At 35.5% G+C, this 20,680-nt stretch overlaps 1 protein-coding gene and 1 long non-coding RNA gene across 6 annotated transcripts; both read right to left on the bottom strand.

Annotated features, from left to right (window-relative positions):
- Positions 1 to 1,212: 1,212 nt before the first annotated feature.
- On the bottom strand, positions 1,213 to 20,368 carry si:rp71-80o10.4 (uncharacterized protein LOC100307105 homolog). 5 transcript variants are annotated; one of them, XM_051879140.1, is made up of 4 exons: positions 20,083 to 20,368; positions 19,627 to 19,998; positions 18,272 to 18,420; positions 1,213 to 2,697 (listed from the first exon to the last, which is right to left on the bottom strand). In XM_051879140.1, the coding sequence occupies exons 1-4, from the start codon at positions 20,114 to 20,116 to the stop codon at positions 2,617 to 2,619; spliced, it is 636 nt and encodes a 211-aa protein (XP_051735100.1). In that variant the 5' UTR covers positions 20,117 to 20,368; the 3' UTR covers positions 1,213 to 2,616. The 5 variants fall into 5 exon arrangements, 3 of the variants coding, with proteins under 3 accessions (XP_051735100.1, XP_051735102.1, XP_051735101.1); XM_051879142.1 differs by lacking the exon at positions 1,213 to 2,697 and adding an exon at positions 15,888 to 17,238; XM_051879141.1 differs by lacking the exon at positions 1,213 to 2,697 and adding an exon at positions 15,888 to 17,358.
- On the bottom strand, positions 7,959 to 10,640 carry LOC127504487 (uncharacterized). The gene is made up of 2 exons (XR_007927395.1): positions 10,142 to 10,640; positions 7,959 to 9,460 (listed from the first exon to the last, which is right to left on the bottom strand). It is a non-coding gene; the product is annotated as an uncharacterized LOC127504487 (long non-coding RNA).
- Positions 20,369 to 20,680: the final 312 nt, after the last annotated feature.

Raw genomic sequence — 20,680 nt, forward strand, 5'->3', positions numbered from 1 at the left:
ACTCAACCTGAATACATTAAGTTAAATCATAATAGTTCCTTAACTCATTGGTTAACCAGTGTTTAACTGGTAATAGTGTGCATACTATTGCCGCACTTTTTTATTTAATTATTACAAATAGGGACACTAATATGAATCTGATAATTTCTGAATTAAGTGTTAAATTGTGTTAAGTTACAGAATGTAAAGTTAAAATTATAGGTGATTAAAAATAAAATCTTTAAGTGTTTTATTTAATCTTTTAACTTTTTTGCTTCTGTTTCCATCTTTAAAACAAGAGACACTGTTTCATAACCAGTTTTAATCTGTCCTGTAGGATTGTGAAGATATTTCTTTGTATGAATATGCAGATTATAAGACGTTCTCTGTGTGTGTATGGGTAATTGAGATTTTAAGAAATACACTGTTCAGAGCAGTGTTAGATCGGATGAAACCCCACTTCAAAAATGTCAAATTGGACGCCGGATCTTGTCAAAAGATTTCTGTTTTGCTTGGTGTCCAAAACCAGTAAAACCTGTCAACAGAAAGTCTTGTCTGGTGCCCTAAACTCTGTTAAAGGGTTAGTTCACCCAAAAATGAAAATTCAGTCATTGATTACTCACCCTCATGTCGTTCTACACCCGTAAGACCTTCGTTCATCTTCAGAACACAAATTAAGATATTTTTGATAAAATCCGATGGCTCAGTGAGGCCTGCATTGACAGCAAGATAATAATGCCCAGAAAGCTACTAAAAACATATTTAAAACAGTTCATGTGACTACAGTGGTTCAACCTTAATGTTATGAAGCGACGAGAGACAAGCGACAAGATTCGTAAAGCTTCAAAGCTTCATGAAGCAGTGTTTTGAAATCGTCCATCACTAGATATTGTTGAATAAAGTCTTTATTTTGTTTTTTTGTGGCACAAAAAGTATTCTTGTCTCTTCATAACATTAAGGTTGAACCACTGTAGTCACATGAACTGTTTTAAATATATCTTTAGTAGCTTTCTGGGCATCATTATCTTGTTGTCAATGCAGGCCTCACTGAGCCATCAGATTTTATCAAAAATATCTTAATTTGTGTTCTGAAGATGAACGAAGGTCTTACAGGTGTGGAACAACATGAGGGTGAGTAATTAATGACAGAAATTTCATTTTTGGGTGAACTAACACTTTAACAGTCGTCTGAGAGTTTGACTGAGAAAGCCAGAGAAGAGCAGAAGCAGGAGATGAAGTGATGATAATAAAAACAGCTTTATTGAAAAAACAGTTTATTGAATAGTGAGTTTTGTGTTTCAGTGCTCAGACTTTGTCAGACCAGTACAAATTCTACAAGTGTTGTTATACCAAGAAAAAAACCATTGAAAATTAATGCTTCACAACATCATCCTGTGACGTTAAAAACCTTGAAATGGAGACATTCTCTTATAGTCATGAAGACAAACATCCCTTAAAGCCACACAATAATAAGATTAAACAACAATAGAAAAGTAATATAAAATATAAAAACATAAAATGACGATAAATGGTAAATTTAAACCATATAAAAATAACACAGATTAAACCAGCACATAAATAACTTTTTTAAATAATATGCAGTTAAAAAATCCTATAACACTGCTCATAATTTATAACAACAGCAACAATAAACCCTGAATTCACCCTATAGTCACAGGCTGCAGTTATCGTGGTCCAATCCAAAACCAAAACCATCATGTAAATGATTCAGTGATACAAATGCTGTATATCTTTTCAAATACAACAATCTTGAATCTCCACTGATAAGTCAGGGTTTGATGAAACAGCTTAAGAAAATACATGTTGGTCCTAAAAAAAAATTAATAAATAAATGTTTAAATGTAATAAAAAATGTAAAAAAAAAAAAAATAAATAAAAACACAGAAAACTGACAGCTTATACTCAGAGATCATAACAGCTCTGATAAAGTGATTGACTCTCGCAGTCGTTGCTTATGAGCTGTTGAGTAGAAAATGTGCTACAGTATCTGTATAGATACTTAGGCATATAAATGGGTAACTTAATTTCAATTTTCAAAATTGTGCTTTTATAAAAATATTCTATATATTATACTAAATAATTTTGGAAATAACAAACAAAGGAGATATTGTCAGTGCACAATGGTCCTACTGTACAAATAAAATCAGTAGTTATTTGGCATTCACATTAATGCGATATTGATTATTAATTAGACTTAACAGGATTTTTTTAATCCCTTTGGCATCCTCTAGTGGACAATCTTAAGTGTTCAAACCCTTAATAATAATGCTAAAAGAATTATAAATATACAAATGGGACATTCTGTGGTCTTGTGCAGTTCAAGGACACATAAACATCATTATAACTAACAGCTGTTGTTCCAGTACGAGCTGCTCAAAGGATGCAGAATCACTTGGGATTTTCCACACATCCCACTGGTTGATCCACACACTGGTTGGATCTCACTCAAAACACAGCACCAGTGTCCCAGTGGTTACACTCTTCAGGCAGTCAAACATCATTTGATTACTTATTGCTGGCTTCTAATTTAACATGGAAAAAACAACATGCCCTGTTTTTCCAGCTTAGTCCTGAGCCAGATGAGGTTTCTAAGTGTGAATAATTCCCCCACATTCATTAAATATCAATAACACTCCGGGATCCACAAAGACTGCTGGCTGCGCTGTTGTCATCTTGTGACACTTTGTAAAAAGTTGCCTGTAAGTCAACACAAAAACACAATTACATGATGCCACACAAACCAAGTGAAAATAATGGTGTAGATGAAAAAGCATAATACATAACTATTTTAGGTTTATAATATCCAAACCATCCCATTGCACAGTAAAAGAATAGCTAACCCCAAAATAAAGACTTCATCCAAGATGTAAATTAGTTTGTTTCTTATCATCACAATAATCCACCTGACTCCAGTCCATCAACATCTTGTGAAAAGCTGAATGTTTGTAAGAAAAAAAAATACAAGTCCTCTAGCTATAATATTTATCTTGTCCGAACTAGGAGAGAAATATGCACAGATCAAACACCATTTACAAGCTAAAACTGTTCTAAACAAATATGTCAGTGGATTTTGATCATGGTCTAGTATTTTGGACAGAAGAGATGATTTAAAGTTAAAACGTCTTAAAGGATTAGTTCACTTTCAAATGAAAATTACCCCAAGCTTTACTCACCCTCAAACCATCCTAGGTGTATATGACTTTATTCTTTCTGATGAACACAATCTGAGAAATATTAATAAATATTCTGACGCATCCGAGCTTTATAATGACAGTGAGCGGGTTCAGTGAGTATGAGCTGAAGAAGTGTCTCCATCCACATCCATCCATCATAAACGTACTCCACACGGCTCCGGGGGGTTAATAAAGGCCTTCTGAAGCGAAGCGATGCGTTTGTGTAAAAAAAAAAAAAAAACATATTTTCATTTAGTAACGGACCGCCTTCCATATTCAACTTACGAAGAAAGTTAAAAATTGGCGTCGCGTCAGTTAAGCTGTTTCCGTAAGTTGAATAGGGAAGTTATAGGACGTAGCGTAAGATTTATGAAACTGTGAGAGTTTTACACTTTCTTTATACATTGAATATGGAAGTCGGTCTGGCGGAAGCTAGATATTTTACTTCATAACTTGTTAAATATGAATCTGTTTTTTTTTTTTTTTTTACACAAACACATCGCTTTGCTTCAGAAGGCCTTTATTAATCCCCCGGAGCCGTGTGGAGTACGTTTATGATGGATGGATGTGGATGGAAGCACTTTCTTCAGCTCATACTCACTGAACCCGCACACTGCCATTATTAAGCTTGGATGCATCAGAATATGTATTAATATTTCTCTGACTGTGTTCATCAGAAAGAAGAAAGTCATATACACCTAGGATGGCTTGAGGGTGAGTAAAGCTTGGGCTAATTTTCATTTGAAAGTGAACTAATCCTTTAATGATGGATTTGTTTCTTGCAAACACGCAGCTTTTCGCTTCACAAGATGTTAATTGATGGATTGATTCACGTGTGGATTATTGTGATGTTTTTATCAGCTGTTTGGACTCATTCTGATGCACTCGTTCACTGCAGAGGATTCATTGGTGAGAAAGTGAAGTAATGTTAGTTTCTCTAAATCTGTTCAGATAAGAAACAAACTAATTTACATCTTGGTTGGCCAGAGGGTGCAAATTTTCATTTTTAGGTGAACTATTTCTTTAAAGGAAATAGGTTTCTTCTTTCTGCAAAACACAAATATTAACCCACTGGAGTCGTATGGATTACTGTTGTGATGCGCTTTTTGGAGCTTCAAAAACTCGGGCTCTATTCAACGCCATAACAAGCTGGGAAGAGCCAGGATATTATTTAATATAGCTCCATTTGTGTTCATATACACCTAGGATGGCTTGAGGGTGAGTCAATCATTGGATAATTTTCATTTTTTAAAAGGAGAGAATATAAGTTGTCATCTTTAATGTCATCATGATTTAACAGATTAAGATAAATTTCTCTGTGATGATACTTGCCTTCCTGCGTTTCATATAAACGACACCGATGATGGCGGCAGCAGCAGTGATGAGCAGCACCGGGATGCCCACTGCAGCTGAGGTTACACCTGCAGTGAGTGACTTCCTGTGTGTGACAGACGGCAGCAGCTCAGGGCTGATGGTACGGAGTCGAGGCTCTGTATGGGACAACACGAACAAAAACTGTTATTGGGTTCTTAACAAATAACAGTATTAAACGTCCATGGATTTTCACGATTTAGGTTAGCATGTATATATGTACAAAGAAACGTATAATTTTCGTCCTGTGGTCATCTTTGATCAACACCAGAGATAATCTATACAATGAAAGTACTGCAATTGGAATAAAGATCCAGGCAGGTTATTCTCACATCTCATGACCAAACATCACCGCATTTCTTATTTCTCACATGAAGCTGTTGTATGGCTTCAGATAAGTGCTTGAGCCATATGGACTACTTTATACTTTTATGGTGTTGAAGTATTTTTATAACCTTAAGTCCTACTCATTTTCATTAAGTGTCCAGGATATTCTTCAAGAAAATATAATTTTGTGTTCCATGGAAGAAACAAATTTAAGTTTTAGGACAATAAAAAATCATTTTCAGTGAATCCAGGTATGAGACAGAAGTAAAAATGTTTCTTAAAACGGGGGTCTGGGGACCACAAGTAAATGCTAGGGGGGTCTGCAAAGAAGTTTAGAGTAAAACAGTGTAAAAAAAAAAAAAAAAAAATGCATATAATAAATATATATATATAATTTAAATAAACTAAAAAAAAATCATTGAAAGATTTAAATAACTAAATAATAAAGAAATGATCAAAATAAATATACAAACAAATAAATAATACATCAACATTATAGTACTATAGTGAGCAGGAAAAATGTAATGTAATAGGAACAAACTATTTCATAAATAATATTTTACACATTTTTTTATTAAAGTATTTATTTTTCATATAGTATGAATTGGGTTTTTACAAGAAAATATATAGCTGCCTTTTAAAGTTTAGGATTGTGGCCTTCTCATGAGGATAATCATATTTGGGGTCTGTGGCATCTAAACAATTGAAAACCCCTGTTTTAAATCACCTAATAACGTGAAGACGTTCAAGTGAGTTTGTTTGTTGTGGGACTTCAAAAGTTAAAGATGTTTGATTACTTAGCTTGTCATCATGCCCACATTAAAAAGTTTGTTTTGGTGATCTTTCCTTTTCTAGCCCACAATTACGATTAAGTTTTTTTTTTTTTTTTTTTTTTTTTTTTTTTTTTTTTTTTTAATGTTGCTGCATAAACTTTGCATATTGTGAATGAATGACAACTTCACCAGAACAATGCTAGCTTCGGTTCAGTGCTCTCTGTCATGTCCGCGCACACGAACGCTGCGTCGTGATGACGCAAGGTTACGACTCGACGTCAAAACTTGCGATCCCTCCCACGCATGCCACATGAGTTAAGTCATACATCGTATAAAGTCAAAACCTTTAAGTTATTATATTTATACGGCTAAAAGTGCACAAATATCTACATTCATTTTAATAGCATACAGTGGCTATGATGTCGTTTCAGCTTACCGGAGACAAAAACCGGATGTTCTTTGCAATATGTATAAAATGTAATTTCATGCTTTCCCGAAGTTTTTAGATGCCCGCATAAGTCAAAATGCCTCAAAATAAACATTTATTTCTCTAAAATAGCAAACTCTATACTGCTGCTTTCTTGCTGTCCTATGACATTATGATGATGCAACTTTTTATGATGCAACTACTATAACACATTTCATCATGAAAACACTGCGCGATACTTCAATCAAATCATAAACATACGATGCTCGTATACTTACGATACACTGTAATGTTGTAAATCTTGCTTTCCAGCGGTTCGCTCAGTTTGCGAACTTCGTAACGCCCCGTTTGATTGTGGCTGACGTTCATCAGGACCAGCGTTACATTCTCTCCATCAGACATTAAAGAAACTCCGGATATCCAGTACTCGCGTTTACAGACTCGATTGTGGCAGATTAGCTGTGCTATCAATTCCTGTGAGGAGCCTTTGAGACGGGTAACCAAAACCTGAGGGTCTTCGTCCTTGTCATTGATGTGAATAGAGATGGTGATGTTTTCTCCTTCAGAAACCCCGAGAGTCTCATTCTCATCTTTATCATCATCAACACCGGCAGCAGTCGTAGCAACAGCAGCAGCAGCAGCAGCAATGCCTAAAAAGTTTTTGAACCGTAAATACACTGCACCCGGTATAAATTAACCTGTGAGAGTAACTGGTCAAACCGGCACATTACTTACCGATCATTACAACGAAGAGTATCATCTTCAATCCCTTGGAAAACACTTGATAATCCAATGACTTGACTTGACAGACCCTAGTAGTCTATCACTCACGCGACTGCTCAAATCAGAGATGGCGAACGGTCTCAAATTCACCGGCACTTTAAACATAGATGTATATAAAAGTAGTTTCCTCATTCAACTGCTATAGACACGTGAACGCGTCCGCCATCTTTGAACGGTCAACAGTACAGATGCCGTCTTCACTCAGGAAAAAAAAAAAACTGAGTTTTATAACCACATTGCCACAACCGCCGATTTAATTTGCCAAAGAAATGGGATAACATTTAACATGTGAGAATGTTTATAATCAGATCACTGCTTTCATTAGAAGCTAAGAGCAATTTGGCCGCAAGGTTCTCTGATAATAATATTTAAAAGTGCTTTAAACAATATTTTTAGCACATGTAGAATCATCTAACATAAATGATAAACTAAATACTACAAAACTCATCTGCTGATTGCAGATATAGATATTCATGTCAAGGTTGCAACTCAAGTACTCGTGGCTTTAAAAAAATAAAATAAATAAAGATCACTTCTTTGACCGTCCCAATATGGCGGACGGCTTACGCATAGCGGCCATTAGTCAGTCATGAAGCATCTACTTATATTTATCTATGGTTTGGCACTTTCTCCTCCTAACCAACCCAACCCAACCCACCCCACCCCACAACATCACACCACACACATCACCCCACTGAGATGTGCTTCCAAGAGCATAAGTTCGAGTTTTTTAGTTGCTGATTCTGGAAATAATACAGTTGGTACACAAAAGTCCCCAATATGGGGATGAGAAGTGATTTAGAATATACTGAGACAATTATAAAAGATTGAAAATATTGTTGAAATTAATAAAATCTTATATAAAATCAAGAAAATGTATAGGCCTAAATATAGTTTGATCTCAAATAAACATCTTTTCTGTCTGCTTCACATTGGTAAATTAACACTGTTGCATTCAGGAAATATTATTATAATATTATATATAATAATATTCAGAAAATATATTCCCTGATAATGAATCTGACTTTTTTTTAACCCATGAGTTATTGTACCATTTACTCAACCAGAGATATTCAACAAACAATGAAAACAAAAGACTGCAACTATAGAAATTGTGTTGATTTTATCTATTATTCTAAGACATTTTTAGAAAGTCTTTTAATGAACATTTTACACTCAATATATGTGCTTTAAATTTGTTGTGTCACAGTTGTGTGTTATATATCATAATCAGGTGGGAAAAAAAACTTCCAAAGTGACTGACCTGTTTTTAAGAGTATAAGAATGGTCAAACACTGCCATCTTGTGATGCTGGACTGAATATAATTTTCACAATCACCACCAGATGGCACAAAAGGACAGTTGGCATAATTTCTCATGAAAAAAAACAAAACGGTCAAATGACTGGCTGCAATGGCTGCCAAACAAAAATTGTTATATTAAAGTAAAATATCCCAAGGTTGGACAGTAGGTGGTACTTTGGGGTAATTTTCACTGCGCAATTGCCTAATAAAGCAAGGCTGTATTTCTAAATTTTAAAATACATTTATTTTAACTTCAAATTTAAATGAAAAAATAATGAAAAGGAAATTATAAATTTACACAGTTAAAGAGTTAGTTAACCCAAAAACAAATCAAAAATAACAACTTTGTTGAATAATTTCTTCTCTCCCCTGGCAGTCTCTTACGTAGTTGACACAGTAAGCACAGTGCAGCGCTCCCGGGTTTACGTCCAAATGCCCATTACAATTTATGTGACTTGCGTCACAGTATAGCTTCTGTTGGCACGGACCAGACGGGATAGTTATGGGATGAATGTATCACAACACACAATGCATCACACTTTGCTCTGTATGGAGTTGTGTATCCCAGAGTGTCTACGATGACCCCTGTCCCCCGTCGAAAGCACCTATGGGCTCATGAGCATCGGAACTGGAACTTGGAGCAGTAGAAGGTCATCTGGTTCGATAAGTCCCGTTTTATTTTAAATCACATGGATGTGTGTGGCGTTTACCTGGGGAAGTGATGCACCAGGATCACTGTGGGACAAGTGGTGCTCGCTGCAGAGCCAAATGACCTCCAACTCCACCTCTCTGGAGCATGAAGGTGGAGCTTCAACTGTTTAATGGATGGAGAGATAGGGTTATGGGTAGGGTAGGGTGTAATTGGAGGATGCAGCTCCACCCATCATGCCCACAGTAGGTCGAGGGAGGGGGAGCTGGAGGTTATACTCCACCCATGGCTCTGCAGTGAGTAGCCTCTCCTGTGGGATGACGAGGAGCCGATGGAGGGAGTGTGATCATGATGCTCTATGTTCTGCTGGGAAACACCTTCATGACAGTGGTGTTTACTGGTGGAAGTGGCCTCTTTCAGCAGGATAATACACCCTACCACACACTCAACATGATGAAGAGTTCAAGGTGTTGCTCTGGCCTCCAAACTCCCCAGATCTCAATCCATGCGAGCAGCTGTGGGATGTGCTGGACCAACAAGTCCATGCCTCAGCGGGTCGGCACTGTTTTGGCAGCACACGGAGGACCAACAGGATATTAGGGAGGTGGTCCTAATGTTTTGGCTCATCTCTATATCCATGTATGTGTAGGCAACTGAGATTTTAAGAAACACACTGTGGTAAATGCCTTCATTCAGAACAGTCTAACAAAATTGATAGTCTTCCATATAACTTTATTTTTAAAATATATATAAATAAATAAAAATAAAAAAAAATCATATAATTAAACATACAATGTTTCTAATGAACATGGACAATACAATGGGTAATACAAAAATCGTATAATGCTAATCTTTTATCAATTATCTTGGTGCAAAACTAAAAGCTTGTGTAAGGTGATATAATTGCCTTGAATCTCAGAATCACAACAATCTATAGAGATTGACACTTGCAATATCATTGCTTCTTACAAGGTTACAAGAGAATGGATTACATTGTCTGTAATAATACTTAAAAGCTTAGAAATAATTAAGTTGCCCATTTATGTGCAAAAAAAGTGCTTTTACTGAAATACCATTCTACACAATATATTAAAAGAGACAAATAATATTGTCTCTTCACTTTAATCATACTGCAAAATATAATCATGTATGGCAACTTAATAAAAAGGAAATAAAAATATGTTAACATTTAATGATCTACAAGAATTTTGCAGATATATATTTCTTAGCAAGCTATTTATAAAAACAAAGCAGATATTGTCATGGTCCTAAAAGTAGTAGTTATTAAAGGATTAGTCCACTTTCATATAAAATTTTCCTGATAATTTACTCACCCCCATGTCATCCAAGATGTCCATCTCTTTCTTTCTTCAGTCGAAAAGAAATTAAGGTTTTTGATGAAAACATTCCAGGATTATTCTCCTTATAGTGGACTTCAATGGACTCCAAACGGTTGAAGGTCAAAATTATAGTTTCAGTGCAGCTTCAAAGGGCTTTAAACGATACCAGACGAGGAATAAGAGTCTTATCTAGCGAAACGATCGGTCATTTTCGAAAAAAATGTAAATGTATATGCTTTATATAAACAAATGATCACCTTCCAAGTGCTATTCAACTTACGGAAAAAATTTAACTGGCGCTGCGTTCGTTCCGTAAGTTGAATAGGGAAGGCGTAGGACATACAGCGTAAGCTTTTTGAAGAATACGAAAGTGCGGTTTTGGTGGAAGCACTTGGAAGGCGATCATTTGTTTATATAAAGCATATACATTTTTTTCGAAATTGACTGATCGTTTCTCTAGATAAGACCCTTATTCCTCGTCTGGTATCGTTTAAAGCCCTTTGAAGCTGCACTGAAACTATAATTTTGACCTTCAACCGTTTGGAGACCATTGAAGTCCACTATAAGGAGAATAATCCTGGAATGTTTTCCTCAAAAACCTTAATTTCTTTTCAACAGCAGAAAGAAAGACATGAACATCTTGGATGACATGGGGGTGAGTAAATTATCAGGAAATTTTTATATGAAAGTGAACTTAACAGGATTTATCTTTTGGCGCCCTCTAGTGAACAACCTTCAGTGCTTAAAATGATAAATGGAACACATTTTGGTCTCTTGGAGTTCAAGAACACATAAACATCATTAAAAGTAACACCTGTTGTGCCACCACACTCTTAAAAATAAAGCTTCATTATTGGCATTGACGGTTCATTGAAGAACCTTTAACATCCATGGAAACTTTCCACTGTTTGCTTATTAAAATGTTCTTCACAGCAAGAAAAAAAATGGTTCTTTAAAGTACTGTTCATCTGAAAGATTGTTCCATGGCACAAAAATTGACCTCTTTGAACCTTTATATTTAAGAGTGTATGTGCCACTCAAAGGCAGCAGAATCTCTTGTGAATTTCTACATGTCCCACTGGCTGATGCACATGTCGGGTCACTCAATAAGCAGTACCATTAAACAGTACCATTTGATTACTTATAGCTTACTTATTATAACTGACTACATTTACAGGCACCCTCATAATGTGAATCATAACGAGACGATTAATCTTCACCTCATGTAAACACAATACTTTGATGAAATTGATGCGATTAATAGTAACCATGATTAAAGTAAAATATGTGCTGTATGCAGGTATGTAAACAATTTAATCACATCTACTTCACTCTGGCCAAAGTACACATGTGCTTGTGATGAACACGGATGATGCCGTCATGTGCAGATTCATCAGAGATGAAGAACGCATCACATTTTTGGGGTGCTAAAGAAACGGAGTTCATGTTGACAATGTTGTGCAACATAAATTTAATGCCATATACCATAAAAATGCGTTTTGCATTTGACAAAACAGTGAGCAGTAACACGCCTACTCTATTTAGTTCATCCTTTGGGCTGTATAACTTGTGTTGTGAATACAACTCTTAGAGGAATAATGAAAAGTGCATGTAAACGTGATTGAAGAGGTTTGCTTGTGTCATGTAAACATCTTACTGTGATTAAGTTCTTACTCTGACTATTTGAAATGATCACATTATTGGTGCACATGTAAATGTAGTCATTGAAAAAAGGACTTATCTTGTTATTACATTCATCTTAGTCCTGTGGATGAGGTTTCCAGTGTTATATTAGAGGAATGTAAGCGGATCTTACACCCAGTAAACCGCAGCACCTGTATGTAAGGCTCAGTGTGATGGTCACTTCTACTGGACGTAGAGTTTCTCATGTGTTACCTGTAAGTCAATATAAAAAACAGTTACAGGATGCCAGTCAAATCAAGTAAAAATAATAGTTTAGATGCAAAAGCATAAACTATTTTAGACTTATAATATCCAAACTATTCCATTGTTAGAATTCCAAACCAATCCAATAATATTCTTAAAGGATTAGTTCACTTTCAAACGAAAATTAGCCCAAGCTTTACTCACCCTCAAGCCATCCTAGGTGTATATGACTTTCTTCTTTCTGATGAACACAATCTGAGAAATATGAATAAATATCCTGACACATCCGAGCTTAATAATGGCAGTGAGCGGGTTCAGTGAGTATGAGCTGAAGAAAGTGTCTCCATCCACATCTATCCATCATAAACGTACTCCACACGGCTCCGGGGGGTTAATAAATGACTTCTGAAGCAAATTGATGCGTTTGTGTAAAAATATTATCCATTTTTAACAAGTTATGAAGCAAAATATATAGCTTCCGCCAGACCGCCTTCCATATTCACCTTATAAAGAAAGTGTAAATCTCTCACAGTTCGAAAAGCTTACGTTATACGTCCCGCGCCTTCCCTATTCAACTTACGGAAAAAGCTTAACTGACACAACGCCAGCTCCATTTTTTTTTGTAAGTTGAATATGGAAGGCGGTCTAGCGGAAGCTTGATATTTTACTTCATAACCTGTTAAATATGGATATTTTTACAAACGCATCGCTTCGCTTCAGAAGGCCTTTATTAACCCCCTGGAGTCGTGTGGAGTACGTTTATGATGGATGGATGTGAATGGAGACACTTTCTTCAGCTCATACTCATTGATCCCGCTCACTGTCATTATAAAGCTCGGATGCGCCAGGATATTTATTAATATTTTTCAGATTGTGTTCATCAGAAAGAAGAAAGTCATATACACCTAGGATGGCTTGAGAGTGAGTAAAGCTTGGGGTAATTTTCATTTGAAAGTGAACTAATCCTTTACGGAGAGAAACAAAGTTGTGTGTCATTCTCTTTAGCTTCATGGCGATACTTGCCTTCATGTGTTATCAGGAGAAGACGCCAATGATAGCAGTGATGACCACAGAGATGCGCAGAGCGGATGTGGTTAAGCCTGCAGTGAATGATTTACTGTAGATGGCAGGTGGTGGTTGTTCTGGGCTGACAGTATATGGTGGAGGCTCTGTAAAGGACAACACATTTTGCAAATATCTGTAATAAATGTCCATGTATTTTAATGATTTAGGTTAAATTGTATACATGTACATATTTTAGGATTGACCTTATTTGGCATCTTAAAGATTGAAAACCCCTGTTACCCAAATAATGTGAATAAAGAAATTTTTGTTTATTGTGAGACTACAAAAGTTAAAGATGTTTGATCATTCAGTAATCAGGATTTACAGTTGTCTTGACAGTCTTTCGTTTATCTAGTACACAGTTGAAATTTATATATTGCTTTAATATTGCCACATAAACCTTAGTAATCTATTTGTGATGGGGTACAAGGACTACAAATTAGAGGGACTACAAATCCTACAGGTCAAGACGCTATAAAAGGGCTTCCTCTTAACTGTCACCGTCCCGTATACGGGACACCTAAGTTTACTTCACTTTATTACAATTAAAATCTAATCTAATGACAAATTATATATCGTTGGAAAGGTCTAAGACTCCTAAATAGATATTTGACCACTGTTTTTTGTTACAAATTACGTAGGAACAGTAATAGATTAATTTATGACAAGAGTGCCCCTCAAAAATGTAAATCATAATAGGAATTCTGACCTTTTTCACAAAAAATATTTTTTGTTGCCTTTTTCCCTATAAAATATTTTAGTAAGTTATCATTGGGGAAAAATACAATGAAAGTCAACTGTTTGGTAACCCACATTCTTCAAAATATCTTCTTTTGTGTTCAGCAGAACAAAGAAACTTATACAGGTTTTTTACTGGTAGTCCCACTGTATGAAGAATTTTTGGGTATAATATGTCAAGTTTACTTTATTTTGCTGTCGGCACTTACATAAATGAACTATAGTGTCCTGCAACCACTCTTAAAAATATATCAGATATCAAAATGTCTGAATAATTTTTGGTTTGACTGTGTCACGAACTGCTCCGAGACAGTGAAGATCCAAATGCAGCTTTAATAGAGGGACAATCCAGAACTGTAATCCAAAAGAACAGGCAATAGGTCAATATCCAGGCAGGCAATCCAAACAGGCAAACAAATCAGGGAACACAGGCAAAAGGGGTAATCCAGAAGACAGGCAAGAAATTCAAAAAACCAAGAGATATGAAACCAGATAGAGTGCTCAGAGATGCAGCATAACAACTAACAAAACCTCACAGTGAGTAACAGGGTGAAACGGGCTTATGAAGACAGGGCTAATGAGAATAATGAGAAACAGCTGTGAACAATAATGGCAGATAGACCAGGCAGTGTGTTATGGGTAATGAAGTCTTTGACAATCATAGTAATCCAGGTTGGAGTGCCCTCTGATGGCAATGACTGGCACTCTCACTGGTGATCGTGACAGACTATATATATATATATATATATATATGGCATCCTTCTGTCTCTAGAGACAATGGAGTATCTGCGCTGAACAGTCCGATACGAGAGCGGCAGAGTCTGTTGCAGTTGTTACAGGTGAAGCCTGTGACTGCTTCTGTGGGCACTGACTGCTATATATATATACACAAAACACTTAAAATGTTTTGTCCAAACCAAAAATGTACATAATGTGGTAACATTAAATTAACTTGTAAAATAGATATTTTTAACTTGACTCAATATGAATGAATCAAGCTGAATACATTAAGTTCATATCAGGAATTGTTCCTTAACTCATTGGTTAACCAGTGTTTAACTGGTAATAGTGTGCATACCATTGCTGCACTTTTTTATTTTATTATTACAATTATGGACACTAATATGAATCTGATCATTTCTGAATCAAAATGTGTTTGGAGTGACAGAATGTAAAGTTAAAGTTGAAAGTGATTAAAAATAATATAATATAGAATCATTTTAATCTGTCCTGTAGAATTGTGAAGATATTTCTTTGTATGAATATGAAGATTATAAAACGTTTTGTGTGTGTGTGTGTGTGTGTGTGTGTGTATAGGCAATTGAGATTTTAAGAAATACACTGTGGTGAATGTCTTTGTTCAGAGCAGTGTTAGATCAGATGAAATCCCCACTTCAGAAATGTAAAATCAGACGCTGGATCTTGTCAGAAGATTTCTGTTTTCTATTAAAGGGTTAGTTCACCCAAAAATGAAAATTCAGTCATTAATTACTCACCCTCATGTCGTTTCACACCCATAAGACCTTTGTTCACCTTTAGATCTTCACAAATTAAGATATTTTTGATGAAATCCGATGGCTCAGTGAGGCCTCCATTGACATTGACATAGATAATTTTACACTTTCAATGCCCAGAAAGCTACTAAAGACATATTTAAAACAGTTCATGTGACTACAGTGGCTCAACCTTAATGTTATGAAGCGACGAGAATACTATTTGTGCGCCAAAAAAACAAAATAACGACTTTATTCAACAATATCTAGTGATGGGCGATTTCAAAACACTGCTTCATGAAGCTTTACGAATCTTTTGTTTCGAATCAGTGGTTCGGAGCGTGAATCAAACTGCCAAAGTCACGTGAACTATTGAACTTTTGAAACACTTATAATGTAACTAAGCCCTGTTTACTGAAATCACATGACTTTGGCAGTTTGATATACGCTCAAGATTCGTAAAGCTTCAAAAACCATTTTTGGGTGAACTAACCCTTTAACAGTCATCTGAGAGTTTGACTGAGAAAGCCAGAGAAGAGAAGAAGCAGGAGATGAAGTGATGATAATAAAAACAGCTGAGTTTATTCAATAATCTTAGTTTCAATGCTTAGACTTCGTCTGACCAGTACAAATCCAACAAGTGTTGTTATACCAAGAGAAAAACCATGGAAAATTAATACTTCACAACATCATCCTGGGACGTTAAAAACCTTGAAATGGAGACAAACATCCCTTAATGCCACACTATCATAAGAATGAACAACAATAGAAAAGAAATAATTAGAAACATAAAATACATAAAATGACGATAGTAATAATAAAATGATTAAATTATAAATAGTATAATTAAACCATACAAACACAACACAGATGTATGGTTGTAATACAAACTATTGAGAATCCTTACATCCTTCAGTATAAATATTTTTAAACAACTGTAGTTGTATACAATAAAATAAATAAAAACAATACATCTAATTAATAAAAGGCATTAAAAAAAAAAAGCACTGCTCACAATTTATATAACAATAAATCCTGAATTCACCCTATAGTTATCAGTTATCGTGGTCCAATCCAAAACCAAAACCATCATGTAAATGATTCAGTGATACAAATGCTGTATATCTTCAAATACAACAATCTTGAATCTCCACTGATAAGTCAGGGTTTGATGAAACAGCTTAAGAAAAAACATGTAGGTCCTAAAAAACATCCTAAATAAATGTTTAAATATAATAAAAAAAAATTAAAAATTAAAAAAAAAAACTGACAGCTTATACTCAGAGATCACAAAAGCTCTGATAAAGTGATTGACTCTCACAGTCGCTGCTTATGAGCTGTTGAGTAGAAAATGTGCTACAGTATCTGTATTAATACTTATAAATGCATAACGTAATTTCAATTACAAAATTGTGCTTTTATAAAAATATTCTATACATCATTTTGGAGATCACATAATTCTTTCCTAAATAATTATGCACAACAAAGGAGATATTGTCAGTGCACAATGGTCCTACTGTACAAATAAAATCAGTAGTTATTTGGCATTCACATTAATGCTATATTAATTATTAATTAGACTTAACAGGATTTTTTTTATCCCTTTGGCATCCTCTAGTGGACAATCTTAAGTGTTCAAACCCTTAATAATAATGCTAAAATAATTATAAATGTACAAATGGGACATTCTTGTGCAGTTCAAGGACACATAAACATCATTATAACTAACAGCTGTTGTTCCAGTACGTGCTGCTCAAAGGATGCAGAATCACTTGAAAGTTGGGATTTTCCACACATCCCACTGGTTGATCCACACACTGGTTGGATCTCACTCAAAACACAGCACCAGTGTCCCAGTGGTTACACTCTTCAGGCAGTCAAACATCATTTGAATCCTTATTGCTGACTCTTTATGATTTAACATGGAAAAAACAACCGGCCAGATGAGGTTGCCAGTTGTTAAATAACTCTCCCACATTCAATAAGTATCAATAACACTCAGGGATCCGTTATCGTGTGACACTTTGCCTGTTAGTTAATACAAAAACACAATTACTGGATGTAATGCAAACCAAGAGAAAATAATAGTGTAGATGCAAAAGCATAATCAAGAACTATTTTAGGGTTAAAATATCTAAACCATGCCATTGCACAATAAAATTCTTAAAGGAATATTTCATCCCAAAATAAACATTTGCTATAATGTACTCACCCTCTGGCCATCTAAGATGTAGATAGTTTGTTTCTTATCTGAAGAGATTTGGAGAAATTTAGCATTACATCATTTGCTCACCGATGGATTTCTGCAGTGAATGTGTGCATCACAATAATCCACACGACTACAGTCCATCAATTAACATCTTGTGAAGAGAAAAACTGCATATTTGTAAGAAACAAATCCATCATTTGCTAAAATACGAGTCCTCTATCTATAATATTCACCTTGTCTGAATCAGGAGAGAAATATGCACAGATCAAACACCATTTACAGTCCAAAACTGATCTAAACAAATATGTCAGTAGATTTTGATCATGGACTGGTATTTTGGACAGAAGAGATGATTTAAAGTTAAAATGCTTTAATGATGGATTTGTTTCTTACAAACACGCAGCTTTTCACTTCGCACGATGTTAACTGATGGACTGGAGTCAGGTGGATTATTGTGATGATTTTATCAGCTGTTTGGACTCATTCTGACGCACTCGTTCACTGCAGAGGATTCACTGGTGAGAAAGTGATGTAATGTTAATTTCTCCAAATCTCTTTAGATAAAAAACAAACTAATTTACATCTTGGATAGCCTGAGGGTGGATGAGTACATTTTCAGCAAATTCATATTTTTGGGGTGAACTATTCCTTTAAGGAGAGAAAATAAGTTGTCATCTTTAATGTCATCATGATTTGACAGATTAAGATACATTTCTCTGTGATGATACTTGCCTTCCTGCGTTTCATATAAACGACACCAATGACAGCAGCAGTGATGAGCAGCAAGATGCTCACAGCAGCTGAGGTTACACCTGCAGTGAATGACTTCCTGTTCCTGACAGACGGCAGCAGTTCAGGGCTGATGGTACTGAGTCGAGGCTCTGTATGGGACAACACGAACAAAAACTGTTAGTGGGTTCTTAAATAACTGTATTAAATGTCCATGGATTTTCACAAATTAGATTAACATATATATGTACAAAAGAATGTATAATTTATGTCCTGTGGTCATCTCTGATCAACACCAGTGATGTACAATGAAAGTGGTGCAACTGGTATAAAAACCTGAGCAGGTTATTCTCAAACATCACCACATTTCTCACATTAAGCTGTTGTATGGTTTCAGATGAGTGCTTGAGGCATATGGTTTACTTTATATTTTTATGAGTACTTTTATAACCAGAATTCCCATTTATTGTGCCCAGGATATTCTTCAAGAAAATATAATTTTGTGTTCCATGGAAGAAACAAATTAAAGTTTTAGAACAAGAACAACACAACAAAATATCCAGATATAAGACAAATTAAGTACAAATCAGGGGTTCAGGGTCTATGAAAACGTTTAGAGAAAAACAGTTTTAAAAAATAAATACATTTAGTTTAAAATCAATTTACACATTTAATTGAAATAAATCAATAATAATAAAATGTAATTTAAATACATTAAAATTGATTTAAATAACTAAATTAATAATAAAGAAATGATTAAAATAAATAAATAATACATCCAACAGTATATAGTACTACTAACTATAGGGAGTAGGAAAAACCCCATATTAAAAATCACCCAAATAACGTGAAGACTTTCAAATGAGTTTGTTTTGGCGATCTTTCCTTTTCTAGTCCACAATCACTGTTTATATATATATGTTGCTGCATAAACTTACAGCATTCCTTCACCAGAACAATGGTTGCTTCGGTTCAGTCAGCGCTCTCTGTCACATCCGCTACACCATGAGTGTTACGACGCAACATCACATCATCGATCCCACCCATAAGTCACTTGAGTTCAGTCATTCATAGTGTGAAGCCAAAGATTATTCCTCTACGGCTAAATGTGTGCAAATATCTACATTCATTTCAATAGCATACAGTGGCTAATGTTGTTTCAGCTTCCGGAGACAAAATCAGGAACTGTTCTTAATATGTATAAAAATGTAATTAAATAGCAATTTCGTTCTTTCCGAAAGTTTTTGGATGTAAAAATGCCTCAAAATAAAATTAGCAACTACTATAACATATTTCATCATGAAACACTGCGCGATACTTCAATCAAAGACAATATGACATGCTCGTATAATACTTACGATTCACTATAATGGTGTAAATCTTGTTTTCCAGCTGTGTTCCGCTCAGTTTGCGAACTTCGTAACGCCCCGTTTGATTGTGGCTGACGTTCATCAGGAACAGCGTTACATTCTCTCCATCAGACACTAAAGAAACTCCGGATATCCAGTACTCGCTCTCACAGACTCGATTGTGGCAGATTAGCTGTGCTATCGCTTCCTGTGAGGAGCCTTTGAGACGGGTAACCAAAACCTGAGGGTCTTCGTCCTTGTTATTGATGTGAATAGAGATGGTGAGGTTTCCTCCTTCAGAAACCCCGAGAGTCTCATTCTCATCTTTATCATCATCAACACCGGCAGCAGTCGTAGCAACAGCAGCAGCAGCAGCAATGCCTAAAAAGTTTTTGAACCGTAAATACACTGCACCCGGTATAAATTAACCTGTGAGAGTAACTGTCAAACCGGCACATTACTTACCAATCCAACACGTTACTACAACGAACAGTATCATCTCCAGTCTTTTGGAAAACGACGTGATAATGTCCTATGACTTGACTTGATGATAGTCTATCACGCGACTGCTCAAATCAGAGTTTATAGTCTGAAACAGATTTTCGGTGACAGCGATGTGTCGTTCGCGAATGCCGGTGTTCTAGATCATACCATTATGTGACAGACTAGGACCATACCATTATGTAAAAGAAGGAAGGGGGACACGCTCCGAGTGTAGTGGTACAGGTCAGGTACACAGAGCGACAGAGAGAGGCGGGGAGCCGGATTTAAATGAATGCACGTTGGGAGAAAGTGAAAATTAGGCTACTTAAATGCCATTGGCTCGTTTAGCATATCCTAACGACACCTCTGGCAAAACATAGTCTGTAATCATACCAAACATAGCTAACACATGACACCATATAACAATATAGCCTACATATAAACTATTGTGCATAAATAACAATTAGATTATAAGCTTTAGTTTGTTTAACGCTGAAACATAGGATAATTACCTTTATAAGCAGAGTCGCTTTAACATAAAACAGGAAAGAGTTTTTTAGTTGCTGATTCTGGAATAATA

Source organism: Ctenopharyngodon idella, chromosome 22 (genome assembly GCF_019924925.1).
Source record: "Ctenopharyngodon idella isolate HZGC_01 chromosome 22, HZGC01, whole genome shotgun sequence".
Lineage (NCBI taxonomy): Eukaryota > Metazoa > Chordata > Actinopteri > Cypriniformes > Xenocyprididae > Ctenopharyngodon > Ctenopharyngodon idella.

Bases quoted from the DNA above. Each gene is read 5' to 3' on its own strand.
- si:rp71-80o10.4 (XM_051879140.1), bottom strand. From the start codon at position 20,116: ATGATACTGTTCGTTGTAGTAACGTGTTGGATTG. The intron at 18,421-19,626 runs GTAAGTATTATA...TGTCCCATACAG, and splicing joins TTACACCATTATAGTGAATC to AGCCTCGACTCAGTACCATC. The intron at 2,698-18,271 runs GCAAGTATCATC...GTTGACTTACAG, and splicing joins TTTATATGAAACGCAGGAAG to GCAACTTTTTACAAAGTGTC.